General features: G+C 36.4%; 1 protein-coding gene across 1 annotated transcript; it reads left to right on the top strand.

Moving 5' to 3' along the window:
- The first annotated feature begins 14,383 nt into the window (after positions 1 to 14,383).
- On the top strand, positions 14,384 to 17,103 carry LOC108960860 (polyol transporter 5-like). The gene is made up of 5 exons (XM_039317518.1): positions 14,384 to 14,718; positions 14,803 to 14,887; positions 15,030 to 15,216; positions 16,261 to 16,606; positions 16,815 to 17,103. Exons 1-5 carry the CDS (start codon positions 14,384 to 14,386, stop codon positions 17,101 to 17,103), a joined length of 1,242 nt encoding a protein of 413 aa, XP_039173452.1.
- The last annotated feature ends 9,015 nt before the right edge of the window (positions 17,104 to 26,118 follow it).

The raw sequence follows: 26,118 nt of genomic DNA, 5'->3' as shown, positions 1-26,118 counted from the left end.
GAAAAGAAAAATGATGTTTTATATTCTATAATGGTATACTGATCGAAATAGCTTTAACACGTAAAATTGCCGTGTTATTGATTTATATAGAATACCAATTATTGATGATGTTCTACTTATTGACTTATTAGGCTTGGGCCAAATTTGACCCTTATATCCATTTAATGTTGATCATTAGTAAAAGATAAGTTTTTTTAACTCTTCAAGTTTTATCTCTCAAAATAATTACCTAAACAGAAGTGACACCTCTGATGAAGCAAGAAATCTTATTTCAGACGTTCTAAGAACCAAAAAAGAAAAAAGAGAGAAAAATATATCCCTATTGATATAAGAACAGTGAAGTATCGAAATTGTAAGTTGCTGCCCCCTTACCATTTTGGCCTTCCATTTAGCATTTGTGCCACCAACGTTATTTCCAATTGCTTTCTTAGCTCTCTAGTTAGTCTTAGTCTTCATAGTTTCATTTACAGACAGTGTTAACTTAAAAAAGGAATTTATAAAATGCCTTCTTACATACATATTCTAAAAGTAAAATTTGGAACACTCCTTGTCATAGTTTTGAACTATGAAAACGCTTGGTGTTGTCAACATTGGTTACCCTTTCACACCATTTAACTTATAAAAAGCAGTGAAGTTTGGAACTAAAACCAAGTAATCATATTTCTAGAACTAGATATTAAAATTTCCTGTTCTACCATATAAAAAGATTACAATAAGCCATCATTGTCTTCATCCGCTAACCTAGTCGTCGTGACCTCCCTTTCGAGAGCCGGCTCAGTTAAGTATTAGGCTTAGTGCCCAAATCGTGACTTATGATTTGAGTTTTTTTTTTACCTACAAATTAATTTCAAATGTGAATCATCAATAATCAATTTGAGGTGGTGAGAGAGATATTTTACTCATGCGCAACTAAAGAAACTAATATCGGAAACTTGATTATATTAGTTAATCAATTAATGCACTTCTAGTACCTAATTTATTTATTTTTTGGGATCCAGTACCTAATTTTATTTAAACTTCAAAGTTTGATTTTTTTTCAGATTTTCCATGCATTTAAAAATACTTCAAAAACCATTCTTAGGCCTTTCCTAATTTCAGAAATTTTTGAAGGATTTTTCATGAATTAAAAAGACACTCCCAAAAACAATTTTAGGCCTTTCCCTAATTTCGGAAATTTTTTATTTTTCATGCATTTTAAAGAGAAAAAATGCTCAAAATAAATTTTAGACCTTTTCTTGAAAAATAATTTTTCAAAATTTTTTTAATTTTAAAAATAAATATAATAATATGATAAACTGACGTCGATCAGTCCCGGCGCCGGCCCAATCCGGATCCGGCCCGGACGACCCGGGTCGTGCACCGTCCCACTAAAAATTCCTTCTTCTTTTTTCACATCTTGTCTGTTCTCCCCCTCTATACGTTGTCAGACTAGAGGAAGATAGACCCCAACTTTCGTACTCTCTTGACCTGAGAGATTTTTTTATAATATTATTTCCTCTCTCCCTTTTCTCTATGTTTTCATTTTTTACTTTCTTTTTTCTTTCTCTTTTACTCTTTGCCTCTCTCTTCTTCACGTGATCTTCTTCTTGCAGACCCTATGCGCATGTCGGACTTAACAAAAGAGGTGTACGGATTAGCATGCTCCGAGTTAGGCCGACCCATCCTTAACTCTAAGATCAATTCACATAATTTTGATCCTCAATTTTTGAGATCGAAGATCAATCTTATTGAGCTTGGAATCGAAAATCGAATTGACTTACTGGATTAGATCCGATTCTAAAGTCAATTTGAGAACAACTAATAATTAATTTATTTTATTTTTTATACTCCTTAAAAAAAAAAATCTACAATTCTAAATTACATATCCATTGATAATAATATGATGTTGTGCAACCAAATTATAAATTCAAATACATTTTCAACAAATTTAAAATGATGCAATAATAGAAATTTCATACTTGCTAAAAGCAAAAAACTATAAAAACGATTAAAACCATTCATAAGAATATGGGACAAGATGAAAAGTTCCTATAATCATTTATTAATAATACTCATAACACCATATGCAAATATATTATAAATAATATATTAGATATATAATATATATAATATATCCAATTATGATTGATTTGGGTTGAATCGATTTTAAACTCTCTTAGATCAATCTTAAATTCTTAAGATTGAGAACCAATCCACACAATACTGATCTGAAAATCTTAAGATCAAGAACTGACTCAATATCCTTGAGAATCGAATCAAAACCAACATGATCGGATCCGTTCATGGTCAGTTTAGAATTGATTTAGATCGATGCTCATCCTAAAGAGGGAGAGCCCCAATCTGTCTTCTATCAATTTGTCCTCCTCCCTTTTTTGACTTTTCCTTTCCTCTCCTATTTTCTTTCCTTTTCTTTTATTCCCTCCGCTCTTTTCTTTTTTACTTTACGCCCTTCTTGTCTATTCTCCCCTTCTATACGTTCAGACTATAGGAGGCTAGACCCCAACTTTTGTACTAGACCAGAGGAATTTTTTTTTATAATATTATTTCCTCTCTCCCTTTTCTCTTTGTTTTCATTTTTTACTTTCTTTTTCTTTCTCTTTTACTCTTCGCCTCTCTCTTCTTCTTCACGTGATCTTCTTCTTGCAGATCCCATGCAAATGTCAGACTTAACAAAAGAGGGGTACGGATTAGCATGCTCCGAATTAGGGCGACCCATCCTTAACTCTAAGATCAATTCACATAATTTTGATCCTCAATTTTTTAGATCGAAGATCGATCCTAATGAGTCTAGGATCGAAGAATGAATTGACTTACTAGAGTCGATCAAATTCTAAAGTTAATTTGAGACCAACTAATAATTAATTTATTTTATTTTTTATATTCCTTGAAAAAGAAAATCTACAATTCCAAATTACATATCCATCGATAATAATATGACGTTATGCAACCAAATTATAAATACAAGTATATCTTCAACAAATTTAAGATGATGTAATAATAGAAATTTCACACCTGCTAAAAGCAAAAAACCATAAAAATGATTAAAATCACTCATAAGAATATGAGACAAGATGAAAAGTTCATATAATCATCTATTAATAATACTCATAACACCATATGCAAAGATATTATAAATAATATATTAAATATATAATATATATTTTAAAGATAATATATATAATATATATGGTTATGATTGATCTAGGTTGAATCGACTTTAAACTCTCTTAGATCAATCTTAAGAATTTAAGATTGAGAACCAACTCACACAATACTGATCTAAAAATCTTAGGATCAAGAACTGACTCAATATCCTTGAGAATTGAATCAAAACCAATATGATTGGATCGGTTCATGGTCAGTTTATAATTGATCATAGATCAATGCTCATCCTAAAGAGGGAGAGCCCCAATCTGTCTTCTATCAATTTGTCCTCCTCCCTTTTTTGACTTTCCCATTCCTCTCCTATTTTCTTTCCTTTTCTTTTATTCCCTCCGCTCTTTTCTTTTCTACTTTACGCCCTTCTTGTCTATTCTCCCCTTCTATACGTTCAGACTATAGGAGGCTAGACCCCAACTTTTGTACTAGACCAGAGGAATTTTTTTTTTTATAATTTTATTTCCTCTCCCCTCTCCCCCCTTTCCTCTTTCTTTTCATTTTTTACTTTCTTTTTTCTTTCTCTTTGACTCTTCGCCTCTCTCTTCTTCTTCACGTGATCTTCTTCTTGCAGATCCTATGCAAATGTCAGACTTAACAAAAAGAGGGGTACGGATTGGCATGATCCGAATTAGGCCGACCCATCCTTAACTCTAAGATGAATTCACATAATTTTGATCCTCAATTTTTTAGATCGAAGATCGATCCTATTGAGTCTAGGATCGAAGAACGAATTGCCTTACTAGAGTCGATACTATTTTAAAATTAATTTGAGACCAACTAATAATTATTTTATTTTATTTTTTATATTCCTTGAAAAATAAAATCTACAATTCCAAATTACATATCCATTGATAATAATATGACGTTATGCAACCAAATTATAAATACAAGTATATTTTCAACAAATTTAAGATGATGTAATAATAGATTTTTTTTTTTTTTGGTAAAGATGTAATAATAGAAAATTCACACCTACTAAAAGCAAAAACCCATAAAAACGATTAAAACCACTCATAAGAATATAGGACAAGATGAAAAGTTCATATAATCATCTATTAATAATACTCATAACACCATATGCAAAGATATTATAAATAATATATTATATATATAATATATTTTGGATATAATATATACGGTTATGGTTGATTTAGGTTAAATTAACCTTAAACTCTCTTAGATCAATCTTAAATTCTTAATATTGAGAACTAATCCATACAATATTGATCTAGGAATCTTAGAATCAAGAACGGACCCAATATCCTTGAAAATTGAATCAAAACCAACATGATTGGATCGGTTCATGGTCAGTTCGGAATTGATCATAGATCTATGCTCATCCTAAAGAGGGAGGGCCCCAATCAGTCTTCTATCAATTTGTCCTCCTCCCTTTTTTGACTTTCCCTTTCCTCTCCTATTTTCTTTCCTTTTCTTTTTATTCCCTCCGCTCTTTTCTATCAATTTGTCCTCCTCCCTTTTTAACTTTACGCCCTTCTTGTCTATTCTCCCCTTATATACGTTCAGACTATAGGAGGCTAGACCCCAACTTTTGTACTAGACCAGAGGATTTTTTTATTTATTTATTTCCTCTCCCCTCTCCCTCTTTCCTCTTTCTTTTCATTTTTTACTCTCACTAGCCTAGACCCCAACTTTTGTACTTGACCAGAGGATTTTTTTATAATATTATTTCCCCTCCTCCCTTTTGTCTTTCTTTTCATTTTTTACTCTCACTCGCGCATCTCCAACCCACGGCAACCCCTATATTATTAGAAATTAAATCAAATTTATTAAAATATATAGATTATCAAGTTATCGATGACAATGGAGGAGTTGCCAATGTCAATCAATTATCGCAGTGTGGATATTTCAGAGTTGATACCAAAGATTGTCCGGTATACACATTAAACAAGAGTTATCATTATAATGTTTCTTTTGAGAAGTCTGTTTATATTTTTATATCGTGATTGTTCGTGTTTTAAGGTGCAATTAATGTTTTGTAAATTCCTAACATTTATCTCCTTTAGAACGTTGGCTATATTTATGAAGAAAAGTAAAAGTTATGTAACAAGTTTATAAATGTGGAAGTCTTGTAATCGTTCTTGATAAGGTGAAATAAGGTTAATTTAAATAAAAAGCTTATCTATCTCATTCTCTTCTTTGTGTAAGTTGTGAGTATTTCACCTTCATTTTCTCCCAACAAATTGGTATTAGAGCTCACGATTTATGATCATGGCCTCAACAATATACTTAACTTCCTCTTCAGTACCCTCATCTTATTAAAGAAAATTATGATAACCGGGCCATTAAAATGAAAGCTCTACTTAGCGTTTATGGTGTATTGGAACTTGTTAATACTAGCTATGATGAGCAGAGGACGAAGTCACCTTGAGCCAGAACTAGAGGAATGCCTTAGAGAAAGTTCAAATATAGATCAATATGCCTTGTCAATTATCTATGAAGCTTTAGATGATTCCATGTTCAAAGGGTTTTGAACGCCACTACTACTAAGGAGCATGGGAGATTCTTCATAACACACACTAAGGAATTTAGAAAGTTCAAAAGATTTGCCTTCAAACCTTGAGAGACGAATTCAAGGTAATTCATATGAAATAATCTGAATATGAAATAATCTGAATTGATTACTGATTATTTCACAAGAGCTTTGGCAATTGTGAACCAAATGAAAAGAAATGAAGAAGACATTTCAAATGTTCATATTGTCGAGAAAATATTTCGGTTCTTAGATAAGAAGTACGACCACTTTGGTGTTGCAACCAAAGAATCCAAAGACCTAGATGTCGTGACGATAGATGAGATTATGGGTTCATTACAAGCCCACAAAGAAAGGTTTAGAAGAAAAAAGATTGACTGGTCGATGAAGTTCTTCAAATGCGGCTAACCATCCAAGATGAGGAGCGAAGAAGGGAGCTTGTGCAAATTCGAGCGACAAATCAAGATTGTGATCGAGGTTGAGACTAAGGTCGCTTTCAAGCAAGAGGTCATGGACAAAGTAAAGGAGATGCTGCTTGAAATGACGGTAGATACCTTAATCAAAGAGGTGTTCGGGAAGAGGAAATAACTCGACAGGCCAATGGTATGATAATTTTAAAATTCAATGTTATCATTATAATAAACTTGCCCATTATGCTTCCGACTACTAAAACAAAGAGAGTAACAAAGTAGACGAAAAATGTAAACTTAGTGAATGATTCCAATCAATTTCTCTTATTGGCATTCAAAGAAGATGAATAAGGTCAAAATGATACGTGGTACTTGAATATCAGTGCAAATAATCACATGTGTGGGCGAAAGGAAATGTTTGTCGAGTTAAATGAGACAATTAAAGGGAAAGTCTCGTTTGGTGATAACTCCAAAATTCTTGTTGAAGGCAAAGATACAATTCTAAATTGTTTGAAGAATGGTGCATGTTAGTTTATTACTAATGTTTATTATGTTCCAAAAATGTCAAGCAATATCTTGAGTTTGGGACAACTTATGGAGAAAGGTTATACTGTTCATATGAAAGATCTTAACCTTGTGCTAAGAGACCGGAATAATAAACCGATTGCAAATGTGAAGATGTCGAAGAATAGGATGTTTACTCTTAATATAAAGTGTGATATCCTAAAATTCAACCATTCTCGAGATATATGAAATTGTTATTTTATCAATGCACTATTAGTTGAATTTACTCTAAATCGATCACTCATGAGTTAACTAATTTATTGGAGAGGCCATAAAAAATTAAAATGTGCACAACCAGAGAATTCAATTAGGGATAGATCGCTCAACCATAAAAACAAGGGATAATATTATGCTATTACAAGTCAATAAGCGAATGGATGTAAATTAATTTGATAGAGTTACGTAGTTATTTTACGAGTAATTCCGTACGATTACGATACTTGCTGCGATTGATAGTGAACCAATTTCCTATTGATCTTATACTTAGGGTAATTAATTGATTTCTCGTGATTACATGACAACCGAAGGTTATCCATGATTCGAAGAAGTACAAACTTGGGTTGAAAATTTATCAACCATGGGTCAAATGCATAGGAGACATCCGATAGTTTAAGTCGTACTAAAGTTGTATTCAATCAATTTTTAATCATGGATTTCAATCCAATTTTAGGTATCAAACTTTCAAGGATTTCAAGACGAACCTATTAGATGTCGCCTCATTTATTTGCCAATTTACCGATAAGCTTTAAATTCTAGATAAGGATTAGTAGGTCGAGAATTGGAAGTTGAAAAAAGAAGCCAGGTTAAGAGAGCCCAGTGGGCCTCACACCTAGGAGGTTTGGCCAAGTTAACCCAATGAAGCCCATCCATGCCCATTTCAAGCAATTGGGCTCAAGAGCAAAATTGAAATTTTATATAAGGATTGGTGAAATGACTAAATTGCCATTTCTAAAAGACTTGGGCATTGATGAAGACAAAGGGGCAAGATGCATGGATAGGAGAGTTTTAGGGAGAGTTAGTGAGATATTTCAATTCTCTCTCTCTCTCTCTCTCTCTCTCTCTCTCTCTCTCTCTCTCTCTCTCTCTCGGTTTCGGTTTGGTTGACCCTCCCTTCCCCTTCCATCTCTCTTAGTTTTCTCTTCTACTTCTCATTCTCTTCACCACCGCCATTCACCACCACCATCGTTGTCCCTTATGTCACCTGTCGCCATGTTTCATCGTCCCTCACACCACTGTCGTCCGTGTTGTCCACCGTCCTCATTGCCAAGCATGCCAAGCTCCTTGGCTGTGAGGCTTACGCCACTCGTTGCCATCCATTCATGCATTGTCCGCAAGATGTCGCCATCGTTGGTGCCGTCGTTTGAACCATGACCACATTGTCGTTGCCATCGCGCCACCGTCACTATTAGCTCGCTATTGCCATTAAACAATGAGTTAACTTCCAAATCTTTAATTATGGTGTTAACTGCGTTTAGGGATAGTTTTATATTAAGGTTAATTGTAGTTACTTTTAACTAATGATGGCCTAGTGGATAAGTTATCACGAAAAGTGATAAGTCAAATTGATAGGTTATCATAATAGGTGATAAGTAGTGGTGATAGATTATCAAGGAAAGTGATACGATGGAAGTGATAACCTATCATGAAAAAAAATGATAAGCTATCACTAAAGGACTGATAAGCTATCATCAATTAGGTGATAAGCTATCAATAAAATGGTGGTAAACCATCAAAACATATGTGATAAGTTATTGCTAAATAGACGATAAGCTATCATTGATAGAGCAATAAGTTATCGGATTAATATTGATAAGTTATCGCAATAGGGCGATAAGTAGTGATTATATGTATTTTATGCTTGAGTTATGAGATGAATTTATACATGTTTTATGGTGCTTGAAGCTTGTGATGCCATGAAAATTGATTGCCCATTTAGAAACCTTGGTCGCTATATTTTAAGAAAGGTTTTATGGATATATAAATGGTAATTCATGAGGAGTCGTGTTTGGGTGCCATATTTTATATGTCAAATGGGGCAATGATGTTTTAAAATGAAAGTATACAAAGTTTGATGGGTTAATTATATGTATGTCATCATGTGTGATTATTTTACCGCAATTTTATGTGTGAAAGTTGCAATAGTTGGTTGTATGAGCATGAACCGAATATGTACCGGCTAATTGATGAGAAATGAAATTGGCATAAGTGGGTGGTGTGCTCGTGTGGTCACTTAAAGGAACCCGTCACCTAACGAGAGTTTAGGGATGATGTCCAATTTTATTGGATACCTAGTGGGGGTCCAGATGTCAAATTGCGATCAAAGCCGAATCGATGCTCCTTATGGAATGCTGTCTATGGCGGGGGACAAAGACAATGCCATGTCTAATGGGGTGGGACGATACCCAATCATGTCAAAAAACCGCCAACTCTTGTGTTGGCTGTGACTTGAGTAGTTGTAATAATTGGAATATGCATGAATGCATTGTGCATGGAAAAATATAAGGAGTGTTCTAATTATATGTTATACTTGATGCAATGCTATTGGCATGTGGTAGTTGTTATTATGTAGGGGCATGGCAAGGTGAGATAAAAATACCCGTGGGTTTAGTTGACAGTTTGATGTTTGTTTTTGGGTCGAATTGCATGATCATGATTATAGTTAAGGCAAAGCGGGGATCGCTTTGCTATTGATCCACCGTCGATATAATGTTGCATTTGTAGGTTGCACCCGAGACAAGTTAGCATCCTAAACGAGGTTTAAGTTATTAACTTACTGAGATTTTATCTCATTTGTTGTCGTTTATTGTTTTTAGGCCCGTAGTCAAGGGAACCGTCATGTTCGGTTCGGAGTTTTTAAGGACCAAGACAATGTTGTAACCTTGTACCCCATATCGGGGACTGACCATGTTTATGAGTTTTTTGTTACTACGATTTGGGTAGACGATGGATTGGCCAACTGGGTGGCTCATAGGTTTAAAGCATGGTTCATTTAGGTTGGGAAGGAACATTTTGGCCTGATGTGTGCTTTTGATGGATCACCTGACGGGGGTCCTAGAAAGCAAATTTGGGATGCAATGGATATCGACACCTCAGATGGTGCCGTAGAGGATCCAGAGACTAACTCGAACGAGAAATATCCCTCCAATTATGACCCTGAGACTCCACCCGGACACCATGGCTTGTTATGGACATGAGACACATCACTTTTTGGCTGGCCCTTGTGTTAGAGAAGTTTAACTTAACCTGACCTCCTGCTGGTTTTTGTGTTGATTGATGGAAATTGTTGTTGTAAAGGCTTGTAAGTATTAAACTTCCTAGGGTTAACAAGTATATAAATAAAAGTAGTGCTTTTGGAAATGTTTGTTGTTATTTTATACTATTCTTACTATTATGATTGACTAGGTGATTATTATATGTTTCCGTTTGCATTTAATCGAAAGATAAAATAAATGGGCCAACAACATCTAAATGACCAAAGAGAAATAGGGGTTATTGCGTGCTTGAGGGTCGGTGTGTGACATAAAGAATAAAATATCTCGATGTCTAAAGACGTGTGTGGATGATCCTTCATGGTTATGGCATTTGAGGTTTGACCATCTCAATTTTGGTGGACTCAACTACTTTTCTGCAAGAAGATGGTTTATGGCTTACCACATATTGATCACCTTAATTAATTATGTGAAGAGTGCGTTATCAATAAGCATTCTAGAAATAGTTTTCCCAAGGAAACAACTTATCGAGTGAAGAAGCCGCTTGAATTGATTTATTCTTATGTGTGTGGCCCAATCACTCCTCCCTCATATAGTAATCATTGATATTTTGTTACATTTATTGATAATTTTACTCGAAAAATTTGGGTGTATCTTTTGAAAAAAAGAAGAAGACAAAAGTGTTTGATACTTTCAAACAATTCAAGAACTTGGCTGAAAATGAGAGTGACTATTTTATCAAAGCTATGATCGTGGCAAAGAATTCACTTCAGCCATATTCAACAAATTCTATGGGGATCATGGTATTCGGCTTTTCTTGACTGCTTCGTATTCTCCTCAACAAAATGACGTAGCTAAACAAAAAAATAGAACCATTTTTAACATCGTTCGAAACATGTTGAAGAGTAAAAATTTGCCCAAGAAGTTCTAGGCTAAAGCTATTTCGTGTGCAATCTATCTTCAAAATAGATGTTTCACTAGCGGTGTAAGTGGTTCGATTCATTTCCATTTTTTGGAAAACCGAACTAATAAGGAAATTCACCAAACCGAACCAAAATCCGATCAGATTTGAACCGCAAATCCTAGTTCGATTTGGTTTGGCTCGGCTTGTTTTGGTTTTTCGGTTTCTACTTTGTTTTTTTTTTTTTTTTTTTTGCCGTTATATATTATAAGATTAATTTTCCAATCAAGTTGTCTTTTGCCCAGCAAGATAAAAACTTCATTAGTTTTCATAAGAATTCAATTTTTTAATTAGGTGAGAAAATAAATTCAATATACCACTATTACTTTTCCAAATGAAACCAATTTTGCGAATGCTACCACGTAGAGATAAATAAAATACAATATCAACAATTAAAAAGCATTTAAATTTACTCGTTGTATTTACACTAAATTAAATTGAACGCGTCCAAGAATTTAGTGCTTCATTTGCTTATGAATAGCATTGTATCATTTGGTAATTTTCTTTCCTTTTTACTTTTCAAGTTGTGCACTTTGTTATGTAATTGACTAATTGGTGCCATCATGCATCCACGTGATCTTGTAGTTCTCATATGCGACCCGAGCGGGAAGTGAGAACAGATCTCCAAATGCAATACACCAAAGATTGAGCGGATCAAGATAACATAGATAATGTGATCGAAACACCAGGGTTGTGAAGCTATTCCACTTTCAAGTGCGAATTTTTCAAGGGCTGATGGCCTGTGCAAGTTTTTCAAGGGCTGATGGCCTGGGCAATTATTCAATTCATGGGCCAGCTTGAAGCTATTTCACTTTCACATGCATCATTCATAGCCCCCTTTTTCAAATCTTTCATCAAGAAATTACTCACACAGATGAGTCACCACCGGGTGTGTCATACAACTTCTGTGGAAAGAAAAATTTCAGTAGGGTCTTAGACATAGCCATACATGCATCCATGCATAAAAGAGAGAGAGAGAGAGAGAGAGAGAGATACACTTCCTCCTGGGAAAGCCTCAATTTGAGTTGGCCCTAACGTTGTTCCAGGGACAGCAGATTCGTCAGGTTTATATCACGGAGCTGCTGCTCTGCCATCAGCCCTGAGGTAAACATGAATAAACGGTTGGCATTAAGAAAAGAACTAAGCAAAAAATGAAAGAAAAAAGAACAAACATAAATATCATGAACAATGACTGAATTATGATTTGCGAAAGGGTATCATAACATTGACAGACCTATTAGGGTACTTGCCGGTAGCAGAAAAGGACAACCATCTAGTAGTACAATCCTTCTAAATAAGTACCTCAAAAGACTAGATATCCTGTTAAAGAAAATTAAAGCCCTATGGGCTAAATACATTTATGACTCGTCCATTTAGATGGATTTACTTATTTCATGCTCAAGTTTTCTTATTGAACATGATAGTTGGGTAGGACATCAAAAAATCAAGCAGCAACATAAACCAAATTACTAAAATAAGGGAAAAGGAAAAGCATCGTAAAGTTGCATGTAAACGTCGAAGTTTCCCGTTAAGTTCATCTTAGCAACACTAAAGCCAGGTATGACAATTTTTGCGTCTCAAGATTTGATATCTTTGCACTTGCTAACATCGTTTCGCTTTCTTCCTCAAGCTGCACATGACATAACATTAACATTTTATAAGGACTCTTTTCCTTTTAACTCCTTTTTTCATAGAAGCATATAATACTTCCTTAAGTTCTATGGTACCGCGATAAAGCCCACATGAACGGATACAAAGAGCTTATCCTTGTTGTACCCATGATGTTGCATTTAATGTTTAAACTTCAAGCGCTAGTTCTTTCATCATATTACCACTTGAAGTGGAAACCAGTAAAACTCATCCATTACAAATGGCGCCTTACCTTTCTTAACGTTCATTATTACACTCCTTTGTAATGTTCTCAACAGCTATATAAGGAAAAATGAAGTTACATTGGAAGTCCAAACTATGAGTTTTAATAAAAGGCATTACTAGGGAATTGTCGCTGTCACTAGAGAAAATGTTGTTGACACACTTACTGTACCTATTAATAGTAAAGACATGGTTATCCAGATCAATGGTTTCATCATTATGAACTTTGAATTCAAATAATAGAGCATAACTAAGTTAAACTCTCCCGGAGGAATGGGGGAAATACCAACATAAGGCCAAATCTCAAGTTTAGTAAAAAATGCTTTATGATTTATTAGTACTTATGTCAATTGGACTTGTGATGTTTTTTTAATCAAAATTTAGGTTTTTTATGTTGATGTTGCAATACACATGATATTGGCACAACACGTGCACGATACTAGCACGACACGTGCATAACACACTTAGGGCACATAATTTTTATAAAGTAGCAATGTGATAATATCGTGATTGCCATTTCCTTTCGTCTCCTAGTATCTCAAAAAACTCGAGCTACAACTATTTTTCTTTTTCTTTTTCTTTTCTGTTCATCCCTTTTCACGATTTGTCTTTCCTTCTCTTTGTGACACAAAAATGAAGCACTCTTTCTTTTCTTGGTTTGGCATTCTTTTATCATCAAATTTGGTTTTCCTCCAACTCAAGCCCTAACCCTAGCCCTAAATGAAGTGGGAGTAAAAGATTTAAGAAAAAGTGAGCTCTTTGAGAAGAAATAAGATGAGGAAATGATTTTTACTTATTTTGATAATTCTCGTCTAGAAGGGGTTTCTTAGCAAAATCCTTCAACAAAACATTCATCGTTACGAAAGCCATTGTCCTTGAAAAACTCTCGTATGATGCTGTCACATGCATTCTTATGAAGGATTGGTGGAATGATTATATCGCTGGCCTCCCTTGGTATGTGCCTCACCGTCATTGACCAGAGCCAGGGGATGTCAAGTGGGCACCGACCATCTGCTTCCTCTTGTTGGTGTTCTACGTGGCCTCCTTCTCTATTGGGATGGGACCAATTGCATCAATATATAGCTCAGAGCTGTTCCCTCTAAGGTTGTGTGTACGAGGGTGTGCAATAGGTGTCGCTATGAGCCAGCTGGCAAGATGTTCAATATCCTTCGGATTCATGTTTTACTTCCAACATAAGGCCGAACCTCAATTTAGTCAAAAATACTTTATGACTTATTAGTACTTATGTCAATTGGATCTGTTATCATTTTTTAATCCAAATTTATATTGTTTATGTTGATGTTGGAATATGTACATAATACGCACGATGCCGGCACGTCACGTGCACGATGCTAGCACGACATGTATATAACACACTTATGGCACATGGCACATAATTTTTATAAAGTAGCAATGTGATAAAATTAGGATAATAACTAAGATTGTTTTCTACCCAGCAGCTTAGGCTCAAATTATGGAAAGGATTATTTTTCATGCCTTTTGTCTTTTGGATAGGTAATATCAAAAATTAATATATAATAGAAAAATAAAAAAAATTGAAAATTCTGAAAATTATTGAAAATCAGAAATATTTAGAAAAATAAAAAAAAATTCATTTTTTATGTTTTCAATATCTTATACATAATTATGATTTACTTGAGAACATTAGGATAATAACTAATATTTTCATTTTGAAATTTTGGCAGATATAGGATTGATGAGTAAGGGGATAGTATACATAAAGCCCGACCAACAAACAAATGATGAGTTTGAGGATCATCTGATGGGGGTTTCAAAATTATCATCCCCTATTGGGTTGATACTCGCTTGGTGGATCCCCAACAAGATTGGTTACCATTGCAAAATAGGGTTGGTAGCAAGCATCTTCTTCGTCGGAGCCCTCATTGTGACCATTAAGGATGACTACTTCATCCTTGTGGTTGGCCGCTTCATAATTAATATTGTTGCAACATATACCCTCATCATCATTCCCATTTATATTGCTGAAATCACTCCAGTCTCTTATCGAGGCTTGCTCACCTCTTTCCTAAGGTGCTCCTTTCATTTCTTTCTTTTTTTCCCCAAAATTTGTAACATTTTGTTTTTGTTTTTTAATTTATCATCAATGATTGTTAGGGGAAGAATTAAGGTTAGATATTTAAAGTTAAAGTTAAAGTTAAAGGAAGGTGATTGCTTTCTTATACGTGTTTTGGTGGTTCAGGTATTCATCGACATGGGCACCCTCCTTAGTGATATCTCCCACTTTTTCTTATTTAGGATTCACTATAACCTCGGCTGGCGTCTCTTACTCAGCATAGGAGGAATCCCCTTCTTGCTCATTTTTTGGGTCTTCGCCATGCCAGAATCCCCTCGATGGCTTATCACGCAGGGCAGTCGGCGCAATGCGAAACATATCCTTGCCTAGATCTCCAACTCTGAGGAGGAGGCTACAGTCCAACTTGCCAATATTAAGGACTCTTTTGGGATCCCTGAAGAGAACAATGACGACATCATCGAGGTCACCAGCTAGAGCGATTGGGGGGACAAGTGGTGGGATCTCCACTGGACCTCGCCTGCCTTACACATGCTTGCCTACACTATTGGAATCTACTTCATCCAACAAGCTTTTAGGAGTAACACCATCATCCTTTACAGCCCTTCCATTTTTGATAGGGCTAGCATTATCTCCAACACCACAAAGCTCCTCTTGGCCATAGCACTAGATGTTGTGAAGATTATTTGCACCCTCTTAGCCGCTTTCCTTCTTGATCGGATCGGGCGACGACCATTGTTGCTTACTAGTATTGGTGGAATGATTATATTGCTGGCCTCCCTTAGTACGTGCCTCACCGTCATCGACCAAAGCCAGGGGGTGGTCAAGTGGGCACTGACCATCTACTTTCTCTTGTTGGTGTGCTACGTGGCCTCCTTCTCCATTGGGATGGGGCCAATTGCATCAATATATAGCTCAGAGGTGTTCCCTCTAAGGTTGTGTGTATGATGGTGTGCAATAGGCGTCACTGTGAGCCAGCTGGCGAGCAACTTAATATCATTCGAATTCGTGTTTTACTTCCAACATAAGGCCAAACCTCAATTTAGTCAAAAACACTTTATGACTTATTAGTACTTATGTCAATTGAATTTGTTATCATTTTTTAATCCAAAATTATATTGTTTATGTTGATGTTGGAATATGTACATAATACGCACGATGCCAGCACGTCACGTGCACGATGCTAGCACGACACGTATATAACACACTTAGGGCACATAGTTTTTATAAAGTAGCAATGTGATAACATTAGGATAATAACTAAGATTGTTCTCTGCCCAGCGGCTCAAGTTCAAATTATGGAAAGGATTATTTTTCATGCATTTTGTCTTTTGGATAGGTAATATCAAAAGATAATACATAATAGAAAAATAATAAAAAATTGAAAATTCCGAAAATTAATAAAACATAAAAAATATTTAGAAAAAAAAATTTAAATATTTTTTTTTCATTTTTTATGTTTTCAATATCTTATACATAATTATGATTTACTTGAGAACATTAGGATAATAACTAAGATTTTCATTTTGAAATTTTGGCAGACATAGAATTGATGAGTAAGGGGATAGTATACACAAAACCCGACCAACAAACGAATGATGAGTTCGAGGATCATCTGATGGGGGTTTCAAAGTTATCCTCCCCTATTGGGTTGATACTGGTTTGGTGGATCCCCGACAAGATTGATTACCATTGCAAAATAGGGTTGGTAGCAAGCATCTTCTTCATCGGAGCCCTCATTGTGACCATTAAGGATGACTACTTCATCCTTGTGGTTGGCCGCTTCATAATTAATATTGTTGCAACCTATACCCTCATCATCATTCCCATTTATATTGCCGAAATCACTCCAATCTCTTATCGGGGCTTGCTCACCTCTTTCCTCAGGTACTCTTTTCATTTCTTTTTTTTTTTCCCCAAAATTTGTAACATATATATTTTTTACTTTATCATCAATGATTGTCGAGGGAAAAATTAAGGTTAGATATTTAAAGTTAAAGGAAGGTGATAGCTTTCTTATACATGTTTTGGTGGTTCAAGTATTCATCGACATGGGCACCCTCCTCAGTGACATCTGCCACTTTTTCTTATTTAGGATTCACTCTAACCTCGGCTGGCGTCTCTTACTCAGCATAAGGGGAATCCCCTTCTTGCTCATTTTTTGGGTCTTCGTCATGCCAGAATCCCCTCGATGGCTTATCATGCAGGGTCGTCAGCGCGATGCGAAGCGTATCCTTGCCCAGATCTCCAACTCTAAGGAGGAGGCTACAGTCCAGCTTGTCAAGATTAAGGAGGCTGTTGGCATCCATGAAGAGAACAATGACGACATCATCAATGTCACCAGCCAAGGAGCTTGGGGGGACATATGGTGGGATCTCCACTAGACCTCACCTGCCTTACACATGCTTGCCTACACTACTGAAATCTACTTCATCCAACAAGTTTTTAGAAGTGACACCATCATCCTTTATAGCCCTTCCATTTTTGATAGGGCTAGCATTATCTCCAACACCACAAAACTCCTCTTGGCCATAGCACTAGATGTTGTGAAGATTATTTGCACCCTCTTAGCGCTTTCCTTCTTGATCGGATCGGGCGACGACCGTTGTTGCTGACTAGTATTGGTGGAATGATTATATCGCTCGCCTCGCTTGGTACATGCCTCACCGTCATTTACCAGAGCCAGGGGGTGGTCAAGTGGGCACCAACCATTTGCTTCCTCTTGTTGGTGTGCTACGTGGCCTCCTTCTCCATTGGGATGGGGCCAATTGCATCAATATATAGCTCAGAGGTGTTCCCTCTAAGGTTGCGTGTACGAGGGTGTGCAATAGGTGTCGCTATGAGCCAACTGGCAAGATGTTTAATATCCTTCGGATTCGTGTTTTACTTCCAACATAAGACCGAACCTCAATTTAGTCAAAAATACTTTATGACTTATTAGTACTTATGTCAATTGAATTTGTTATCCTTTTTAATCCAATTTTATATTGTTTATGTTGATGTTGGAATATGTACATAATATGCACAATGCCGGCACATCACGTGCATGATGCCGGCACGGCACATGCACGATGCTAGCACGACACGTACATAACACACTTAGGGCACATAATTTTTATAAAGTATCAATGTGATAACATTAGGATAATAACTAAGATTGTTTTCTGCCCAGCGGCTCAGGCTCAAATTATGGAAATGATTATTTTTCATGCCTTTTGTCTTTTGGATAGGTAACATCAAAAGATAATATATAATAGAAAAATAATAAAAAATTGAAAATTCCGAAAATTAATGAAAATCAGAAATATTTAGAAAAAAAAAACTTATTTTTTTTTTTTTTATGTTTTCAATTTCTTATACATAATTATGATTTACTTGAGAATATTAGGATAATAACTAAGATTTTCATTTTGAAATTAGACATAGGATTGATGAGTAAGAGGATAGCATACATAAAGCCCAACCAACAAACGAATGATGAATTCGAGGATCATCTTATGGGGGTTTCAAAGTTATCATCCCCATTGGGTTGATACTCGCTTGGTGGATCCCCAACAAGATTGGTTACCATTGCAAAATAGGGTTGGTAGCAAGCATCTTCTTCGTCGGAGCCCTCATTGTGACCATTAAGGATGACAACTTCATCCTTGTGGTTGGCCGCTTCATAATTAATATTGTTGCAACCTATACCCTCATCATCATTCCCATTTATATTGTTGAAATCACTCTAGTCTCTTATCGGGGCTTTGTCACCTCTTTCCTAAGGTACTCCTTTCATTTCTTTTTTTTTTTCCCCAAATTTTGTAACATATTTTTGTTTTTTAATTTATCATCAATGATTGTCGGGGGAAGAATTAAGGTTAGATATTTAAATTTAAAGGAAGGTGATTGCTTTCTTATACATGTTTTGGTGGTTCAAGTATTCATCGACATGGGCACCCTCCTCAGTGACATCACCCATTTTTTCTTATTTAGGATTCACTCTAACCTCGGCTGGCGTCTCTTACTCAGCATAGGAGGAATCCCCTTCTTGCTCATTTTTTGGGTCTTCGCCATGCCAAAATCCCCTTGATGGCTTATCACGCAGGGCCGTCAGCGCGATGCGAAGCGTATCCTTGCCTAGATCTCCAACTTTGAGGAGGAGGCTACAGTCCAGCTTGCCAAGATTAAGGATGCTGTTGGCATCCATGAAGAGAACAATGACGACATCATCGATGTCACTAGCCAGGGAACTTGGGGGGACATGTGGCGGGATCTCCATTGGACCTCACCCGCCTTACACATGCTTGCATGCACTATTGGAATCTACTTCATCCAACAAGCTTTTGGGAGTGACACCATCATCCTTTACAACCCTTCCATTTTTTATAGGGCCATTATCTCCAACACCACAAAGCTCCTCTTGGCCATAACACTCGATGTTGTGAAGATTATTTGCACCCTCTTAGCCGCTTTCCTTCTTGATCGGATTGGGTGACGACCGTTGTTGCTAACTAGTATTGGTGGAATGATTATATCGTTGGCCCTCCTTAGTACATGTCTCACCATCATTGACCAAAGCCAGGGGGTGGTCAAGTGGGCACTAACCATCTGCTTCCTCTTGTTGGTGTGCTACGTGGCCTCCTTCTCCATTGGGATGGGGCCAATTGCATCAATATATAGCTTAGAGGTGTTCCCTCTAAGGTTGTGTGTATGATGGTGTGCAATAGGCGTCACTGTGAGCCAGCTGGCGAGCAACTTAATATCATTCGAATTCGTGTTTTACTTCCAGAAAATTACTCTTGGTGGGCTGCTATTCTTCATATTTATGGTTGTGTCGATCCTAGCATGGGTTTGCTTCTACCTTATCATGCCAAAGTCAAAGGGAAGGAATCTAGAACAGATGGCTAGAATTTTTTGGTTAATGGATCCATTGGAGGTCCTTAGTTAGAGAACTAGAAGGTCGAAGGAGTAGCGCAACTAAAGGTGCTTAATATTATATTTAGAATTTTGAATTCTCCTCACTTGTGAGGATGACGTCAAATTAGTACTATCTAGAAATCTTGAACATCTCAATTAAATGCTATTGAACTTGTAATCATCGAATTTCACTTGATGATATTTTATTCGATATTATTATGCATAGTGTTGCTCCTTTACAATGCAATAACTCATTCAATTTATAACTTATTTTATGAACATGACATTGTTTCATATATACATTTTGTAGTATTAGATATACCGGCACCCTATATCTATAACATCCGTAGCAATTTGGAAATTGGATTTATTGAAAACCTGAGCCCTTAATGTTGGATAAGCAGGCCGAATCGAGTTGAGCTCCATCTAATCGGGCATATCACGTAAGAGAGTAGGCATGGAAAAAATTCAAGCTTATTTGAGTTTGAGTATTGGTCAACCCTAACTCAGCTCAACGGCACCAGTAGTTGATGTTAAGGGTTTCTAGACTTCACCTTTCTACTTCAAAAAACTCTCGTTTTGACTTTCCACATGGAGACAAATGATTAGCTCATTAAAGTCAATCTTTGGATTGAAAAGAAAGATATGTAGAAGAATATTAAAGATGTGTTCTCTTCAGCTTGAATGAAAGGTAAAACTAAACCTCTTTATACTTGGCCGTCAAAATTTAAAATATCATTTAAATTTAAAAAAAAATCATATACAAGTTAATATCTACACTTTTATGAAAATTTCAAGGGTTCAAGATTAAAAAGAGAGAAGTCAAAATACACGGACTACAATTTTTTGATTATATGAAATGCAAGATCTAAAAATTGATCTTGATACTCTAAATTGTCAAGTGAGATAAAAACTGAGAATTGACAAATTATTTGAAATTCAAATTATTTGAAATTCAAGAGGAAAATTGACAAATTATTTGAAATTCAAGATTATAGGGCAACATATATAGAAGAGAGAGAGAGAAAATTGACAAATTATTTGAAATTCAAGATTATAGGGCAACATATATATGAAGTGACATAAAGTATCATATTTTGTGGAGGTCTTGATTCAGTCCACCCGCCAGGTCCATCTCGTAAATGTGTGAGCTTGTCTTTCGATGGTGACCGAGAGCATGCATCATTCAGGGACGACGATAGCTACTGTGATTTCCCTCTTCGTACGTATGAAATGATGGATGAACCACAATTCACTCATTTTTAAGGGTTTTTGTTTATTTAAATGAAACTACATACATTGAATGTAATGCAATTATTCTAAATGCAATGATGCACAAGATATATCTATATCAAGATGACATGTAACATACAATTAAATGAGCCTAACATGCAAGCTATATGTTATGTGATTTTAATTAAATGACCTAATCTAATGACGGAAGATGATAACGTGCAACTATCTTTGGATGTGTTGACAGACGAATTTTTGTTGACATTTTACATATTCATTTATTTTACAAAAGCATTAAAATTTATAAAAGATAAAAAGCCAAAAAAATTGAAAAATGAATAAAGTGGACCAGACAAAAAATGCAAAAAAAAGGAAATAAAAGGATAAGTGAAGATATACATAAAATAATATTTAAAAAGAAAAAACACATGAGGTGCCTCCTTGCCACATCAATTTAGGCGTCCGTTTATTTTGTAAAACAAGAAAAATTAATAAAAAGGTAAAAACATAAATAAAGAAAATAGACAATATGTATTTGTATAGCCCGGCCCAAGCTGTCCTCTTCTTCCTTGGCACGCTCACGTTGGGGAGAAGGGGGTTCGCAGAATCAACGGCGATTTGGAGTCGAGCGGATTCGATCGATTTCCCCTTCTTCGCTCGTCGGGACGGTGGACGGGGTTGCGGGACATGCCGGTGATCATGGCTCCGGTTGACATCGCCAAACCTCAGCGGAGTAAGTGGGATCGACTTCGGCTCCTTGTTTGTTTTCGGAAGACGCTTTGCGTGCGGTGTTTATGTTCCAGAACGTTGATGGACGAGTTCATGTTTCCTTTATAATTTATTTGATGTCCTTGTACGCTAGCTTAGCTTAGGAGAAACCTAAATGAAGTGATTTCATATGCCCTTTCTTTCAGCCCCAATAAAAAACCTTTTACAAATTATCCTTCTTTTGCCTTGTGTGTTTTGACAGGCGGAACTGGTGAAATCTTAAGGTCTATGGATCGTTGGAAGTGTTGTCTTAATTTAGCAAATTAAGAGTGCTTCAGCTCAGATTTAAGAGTGCTTCTCCATTTTTTTGATACGAAAACAAAATTTAATGATGTTTAACGAAAAAAAGAGAGAGAGATTTAATGATGGAGTTGAAGAGACAAAATAAGGGCTGTCATCGGAGTGGGAGAGAGGGAGAGGAATTGGTATTACCTTCTTCTTCTCTTTCCCTTGCTTGTGCGATCCGAAGATGAGCCTGAAAGGTTGTCTTATGAAGTGATTGAGCTAAGCAACTCTCTATAGTTAGACCAACTTTAGGTTACTATTTACTAAAGAGCCTTTATCTAGCTTAACCCCGAATCATGCAACAGGTCCAAAGGTTTCCATGTGAGACTTTGATCATGGATTTGAAATGTTCTATTTTTGCCAATTAATTCACGTGCCATAGAGAAGTAAAAATAATGATGTTAAAAGGGTCATAACATGCATGTGGGTGTTAGCAAAGAAAAACAAAAGTAGATAGTTTCCATCTCATATACATAACACCAATTCCCCCTTTTGTTGTCCTGGCTATTAATTTACAGACAAGCTCTTGTATATATACCCTTTCAACGAAGAACATCAGATTAATGGCTTTGAAATAATTGGAATTGGGAGACTACTTTAGCTAGTTATGACAATAGATTAAACTCGAAAATTTGAACAATAACTTTTGGTAGCATGGATAGATTTATGACTATATTGATATTTGCCCCCAATTTTCTCGTAAACTCAGCTGCTTTCTAACCTCATTTAACGATATATAAAATGTACTAGATGTGTGCGAATGCATGTGAGCAAGGGTAGAAAAATGTTAAAGCTGTTGAAAGGTTAATTATTGAAAATGGTGCCTCCAACCCGAACCCCAGAATGTTAGGAACACTTGTTTTGGAACATCTATATTTGGAAGTACAAAGGTTAAACTTTCTCTCAGGCATGCTCGATCCTCCTCACATCAAGAAGCGTGGCAAGCTCACTTGGCATGAGCCGTTTATAGTGTTAAAGGAGGCGTCTAGGCCTTATGCTGCAAGCTGGGTATGTGATATTGGTCCTGAGCTTTAACCCAATGATTACAAGAAAGATGAAGACAATGAAGGCAAGCCCAGCAGAGCCAAGAAATGGCTAAAGAGAAAGAACCTTCGACTTTGGAGGATCTGGCTATGGCTGCAAAGGCGAAAAAGGAAGAAGCAAAAAATTTCACCGAAAAAATCTCTCCGAAAAAATGAAGCCCCCGATTCCCTATGGCAACCATCCAAACGTCCAAAGTTGCGAATGGAGAAACGAAATAGTCGAGTTCGCCAGCGATCGTTCCTCATTCTGTTCGTCTTCCGTCATCCGTAGTTGCTGGAGAATCTTTGTCGTGGACACATCAAGTTCATCATCTCTGGACACCGTAGCCTCTACATATAGTCGTTTTCTACCGATCTTTGAAGCTGCATTAGAATCCCGCATTCAACTCTACTTGGCGGTGACATCGCTATTGTAGCTCGATGATAGTTGGAGGCGATGACCGATGGTGAATGAAGGTGCTTCAAAGATTGGAAATCGTCGAAGTGTGAGATCCGGTGAGTGCGCGTCGGAGGAAGGTGGTTCGGGTGAAGTTGCAGAGAAGATACGCTTCAATGAAGAAGAATAGAGCAAGGGGAAGAAGAAGGTGTAGGGAATAGGACAAAATAGAAAAAAGACAAGAGAAGGAAGAAAAAGAGAAATAAGAAAGTTAAGGAAAAGTCAGAAATTTTTTTTGCTCTAATCCGACTGGTTGGATCCAAGTTTGGGTGGGGCCAATGAGTCGGATCAGGTAAACATGGTCCGAACCCGTTCCTCAATATAATAATAAATTAATTAAAAATTTTAAATTTAGAAAAATATTTAACAAATTCAAATTTCAAAATGATAAAAAAATTTAAAATTTTAATAAATAATATAAAATTTTAGAAAATTGGAAAATTATAATTTCAGAAAATCATTAAAAAAAAAAAAAATTAAAAAATAGAAAAAATTAGAAAAATCATTAAAAAAAAAAAAAATATCATAAACATTTAGAAAGATTAAAAACCCCTATAAAGTGAAAAGCCTTTAGGGCTTTGCAATAGGGTTCTTTGTTTTGGATTTTTTTTTTCATTTTTAGGGTGATATCAAAATGCTTGTGTGCTTTCCTTTACAATTATAATTGATTGTGCATCTCAATATTTGGATGTTATTTTCTTGTTTTAGAATGTTTCAAACAAATCTTAGATTTTTCTTGATAGGCTCTATGGCGTTAGTTAGCACATGATTAGCTTAGATACTAAAAGAGTGTTAGCTTTAAGGTTAACGTAATCAAATTCCCGAGTCCAAAATCTCTAATTATGTAAATAGTAAGATATCCTCCAATATCTTGTTGAGTTTTTAGCTGACCCATAAAAAAGGTTAATGGTGTCTCCTTATAAAAAAAAGTTGTATAGGCTTAATTGATTACAAATTTCAATGCCCGATGTCATGTGAGATATAGGCTTGGGAAAGCCCAAGTGTAACATCCCAGATTTTCAATCCTATTTTTCATCGAATAAATCGGGCATTTCATCAACACGCTGTTCTCGAGCCAATCATTCTCGAGATAACTAGACTAGCTGATCACTTTGAGAATGACTGAAGATTCGACCGTGTTATCTAGGGAAGTTCGTAAGGAAAAAGAGGAATTTTCAAACGCAAAGAACTTGAAGAAAGTCCTTATATTTTCCAAACCCTACTCATGATTCAACCGTACTCATCTTTAGAGGCCAAAAAGCATGTTCGACACTTTGATGGTGAAAAATCGATTAAAAATTAGAGAGAGGTCAGGTTTCTCCGAGATGTGTGGCTAAACGTGGGTGATGAAATTCTCATCGGTCGACACTAAACTGATTTTTCTATTGTTTTGGTACTCTATGTCCGTATTTGAATCATCGACATTTTCACGACAATTGAGAGTCGCCAATGCGTCAAGTGGGTTCATTGTGGCTCGAAGAAAATCGACCACAAGTCATTTGTATTAAAATTTTATGAAAGCTAATCGGTAGCCTAGGTCGCGCTAAAATCATGCCAAATGGAAATTAACTGCGAATTTGAGTCCAATTTCAAAAATTGAAGGTTCTATCATGTTACTAATCATTTTAGGAACGTCGATTCAGTCTTAGAAGATTTTTCTGCAAACCGGGACTTTTTGGAAAAAGTCGTCCTAATGCCGTTTTTGTCTAGAAAAAGTCAGGGATCGTTTTTTATCACGCAATCGAGATACAAGTGGGATCAATTGGTGAGGAAAAATACCAATTGGATTGGTGAGGTGTCGATTGAATTTATAAAGGCCGGTTTGTGTTGATTTAAGAAAGACATGAAGTCCAATTGGAGGGAAAATGCTTGAAATTCGTATGCCCCCATCCATGACTTACGGACCAATTCAAAAAGCCTTCTAGAAGGAAGTTGAGGCTGGAAATTGCTGGTGGAATCCAACAGTCATGCAAGGGGGATAAGGTTAAGGGGACAAATGGGGAGAAAATGTGACCAAGGTGGCCCACCAAAGCCAAGACTTATTCCCTCTCTCCATTCAAGCTGCCGTCCAAGCCTTCTTCCTCCTCCATCTAAGCTATCATGCGAAGACCAAAAATCCAAAGGAGAAGCTGTCCGGTTCTTCCTCCATCGCGCACCACCACCGGATCGTCGAACCGCCACCGCTCGTGCTGCTCACCTCCACACACGCCTTGCCACACCTAGCTTCACCACCGTCCCTAGCTGTTCATGCACTGTCCAGCACTGTGAGGCTCGACCAGAGCCGTTCAGCCCATCTCCGACCACCTTGAGTCCCCACTTGCACCCGATTTGGCCCCTTCCACCATCCTTGGTCCATCCCCGCCTTAAAACGAGCTTGTTTCCCTCTGTTTCAGCCAAGAACAAAACAAAAACCAGTGGGTTTCCAACAACCTTCGAGGCCCGTTTTGAGGTTGTTCCCGGCCCCGAAAACTAGGCCCGCTTTGGAAAAAGTGAGCCCGTTGCGTCTCCGACAATTTGAGCCGATCGGATCACAAAACAAGTGAGTTTAACTCACTAATCCTCACTTAGTAGGTTAATTATGCTTAGGGGTTGATTAGTTTAGGCTAAGATGGATTAGGTGGTTAGATTATACTAGATTAGTGAATTTAATTAAATGTCGATGCATGTTAGGTGGATAGTGATAGGGCTAGTAAGAACACCTAGAGGGGGTGAATAGGTGTTAAAAAAGTTTTTGC

The sequence above is a fragment of the Eucalyptus grandis genome, chromosome 7, assembly GCF_016545825.1.
Source record: "Eucalyptus grandis isolate ANBG69807.140 chromosome 7, ASM1654582v1, whole genome shotgun sequence".
NCBI lineage: Eukaryota > Viridiplantae > Streptophyta > Magnoliopsida > Myrtales > Myrtaceae > Eucalyptus > Eucalyptus grandis.
Note: the sequence above shows the minus strand (reverse complement) of the source record. Positions and strands in the feature narration are given on the sequence as shown.

Coding starts and splice junctions, on each gene's coding strand:
- LOC108960860 (XM_039317518.1), top strand. CDS start 14,384: ATGAGTAAGGGGATAGTATACATAAAGCCCGACCAACAAACAAATGAT. Junction 14,719..14,802: donor TTGCTCACCTCTTTCCTAAG/GTGCTCCTTTCA, acceptor AATGATTGTTAG/GGGAAGAATTAAGGTTAGAT. Junction 15,217..16,260: donor AGCGATTGGGGGGACAAGTG/GTGGGATCTCCA, acceptor AAATTTTGGCAG/ACATAGAATTGATGAGTAAG.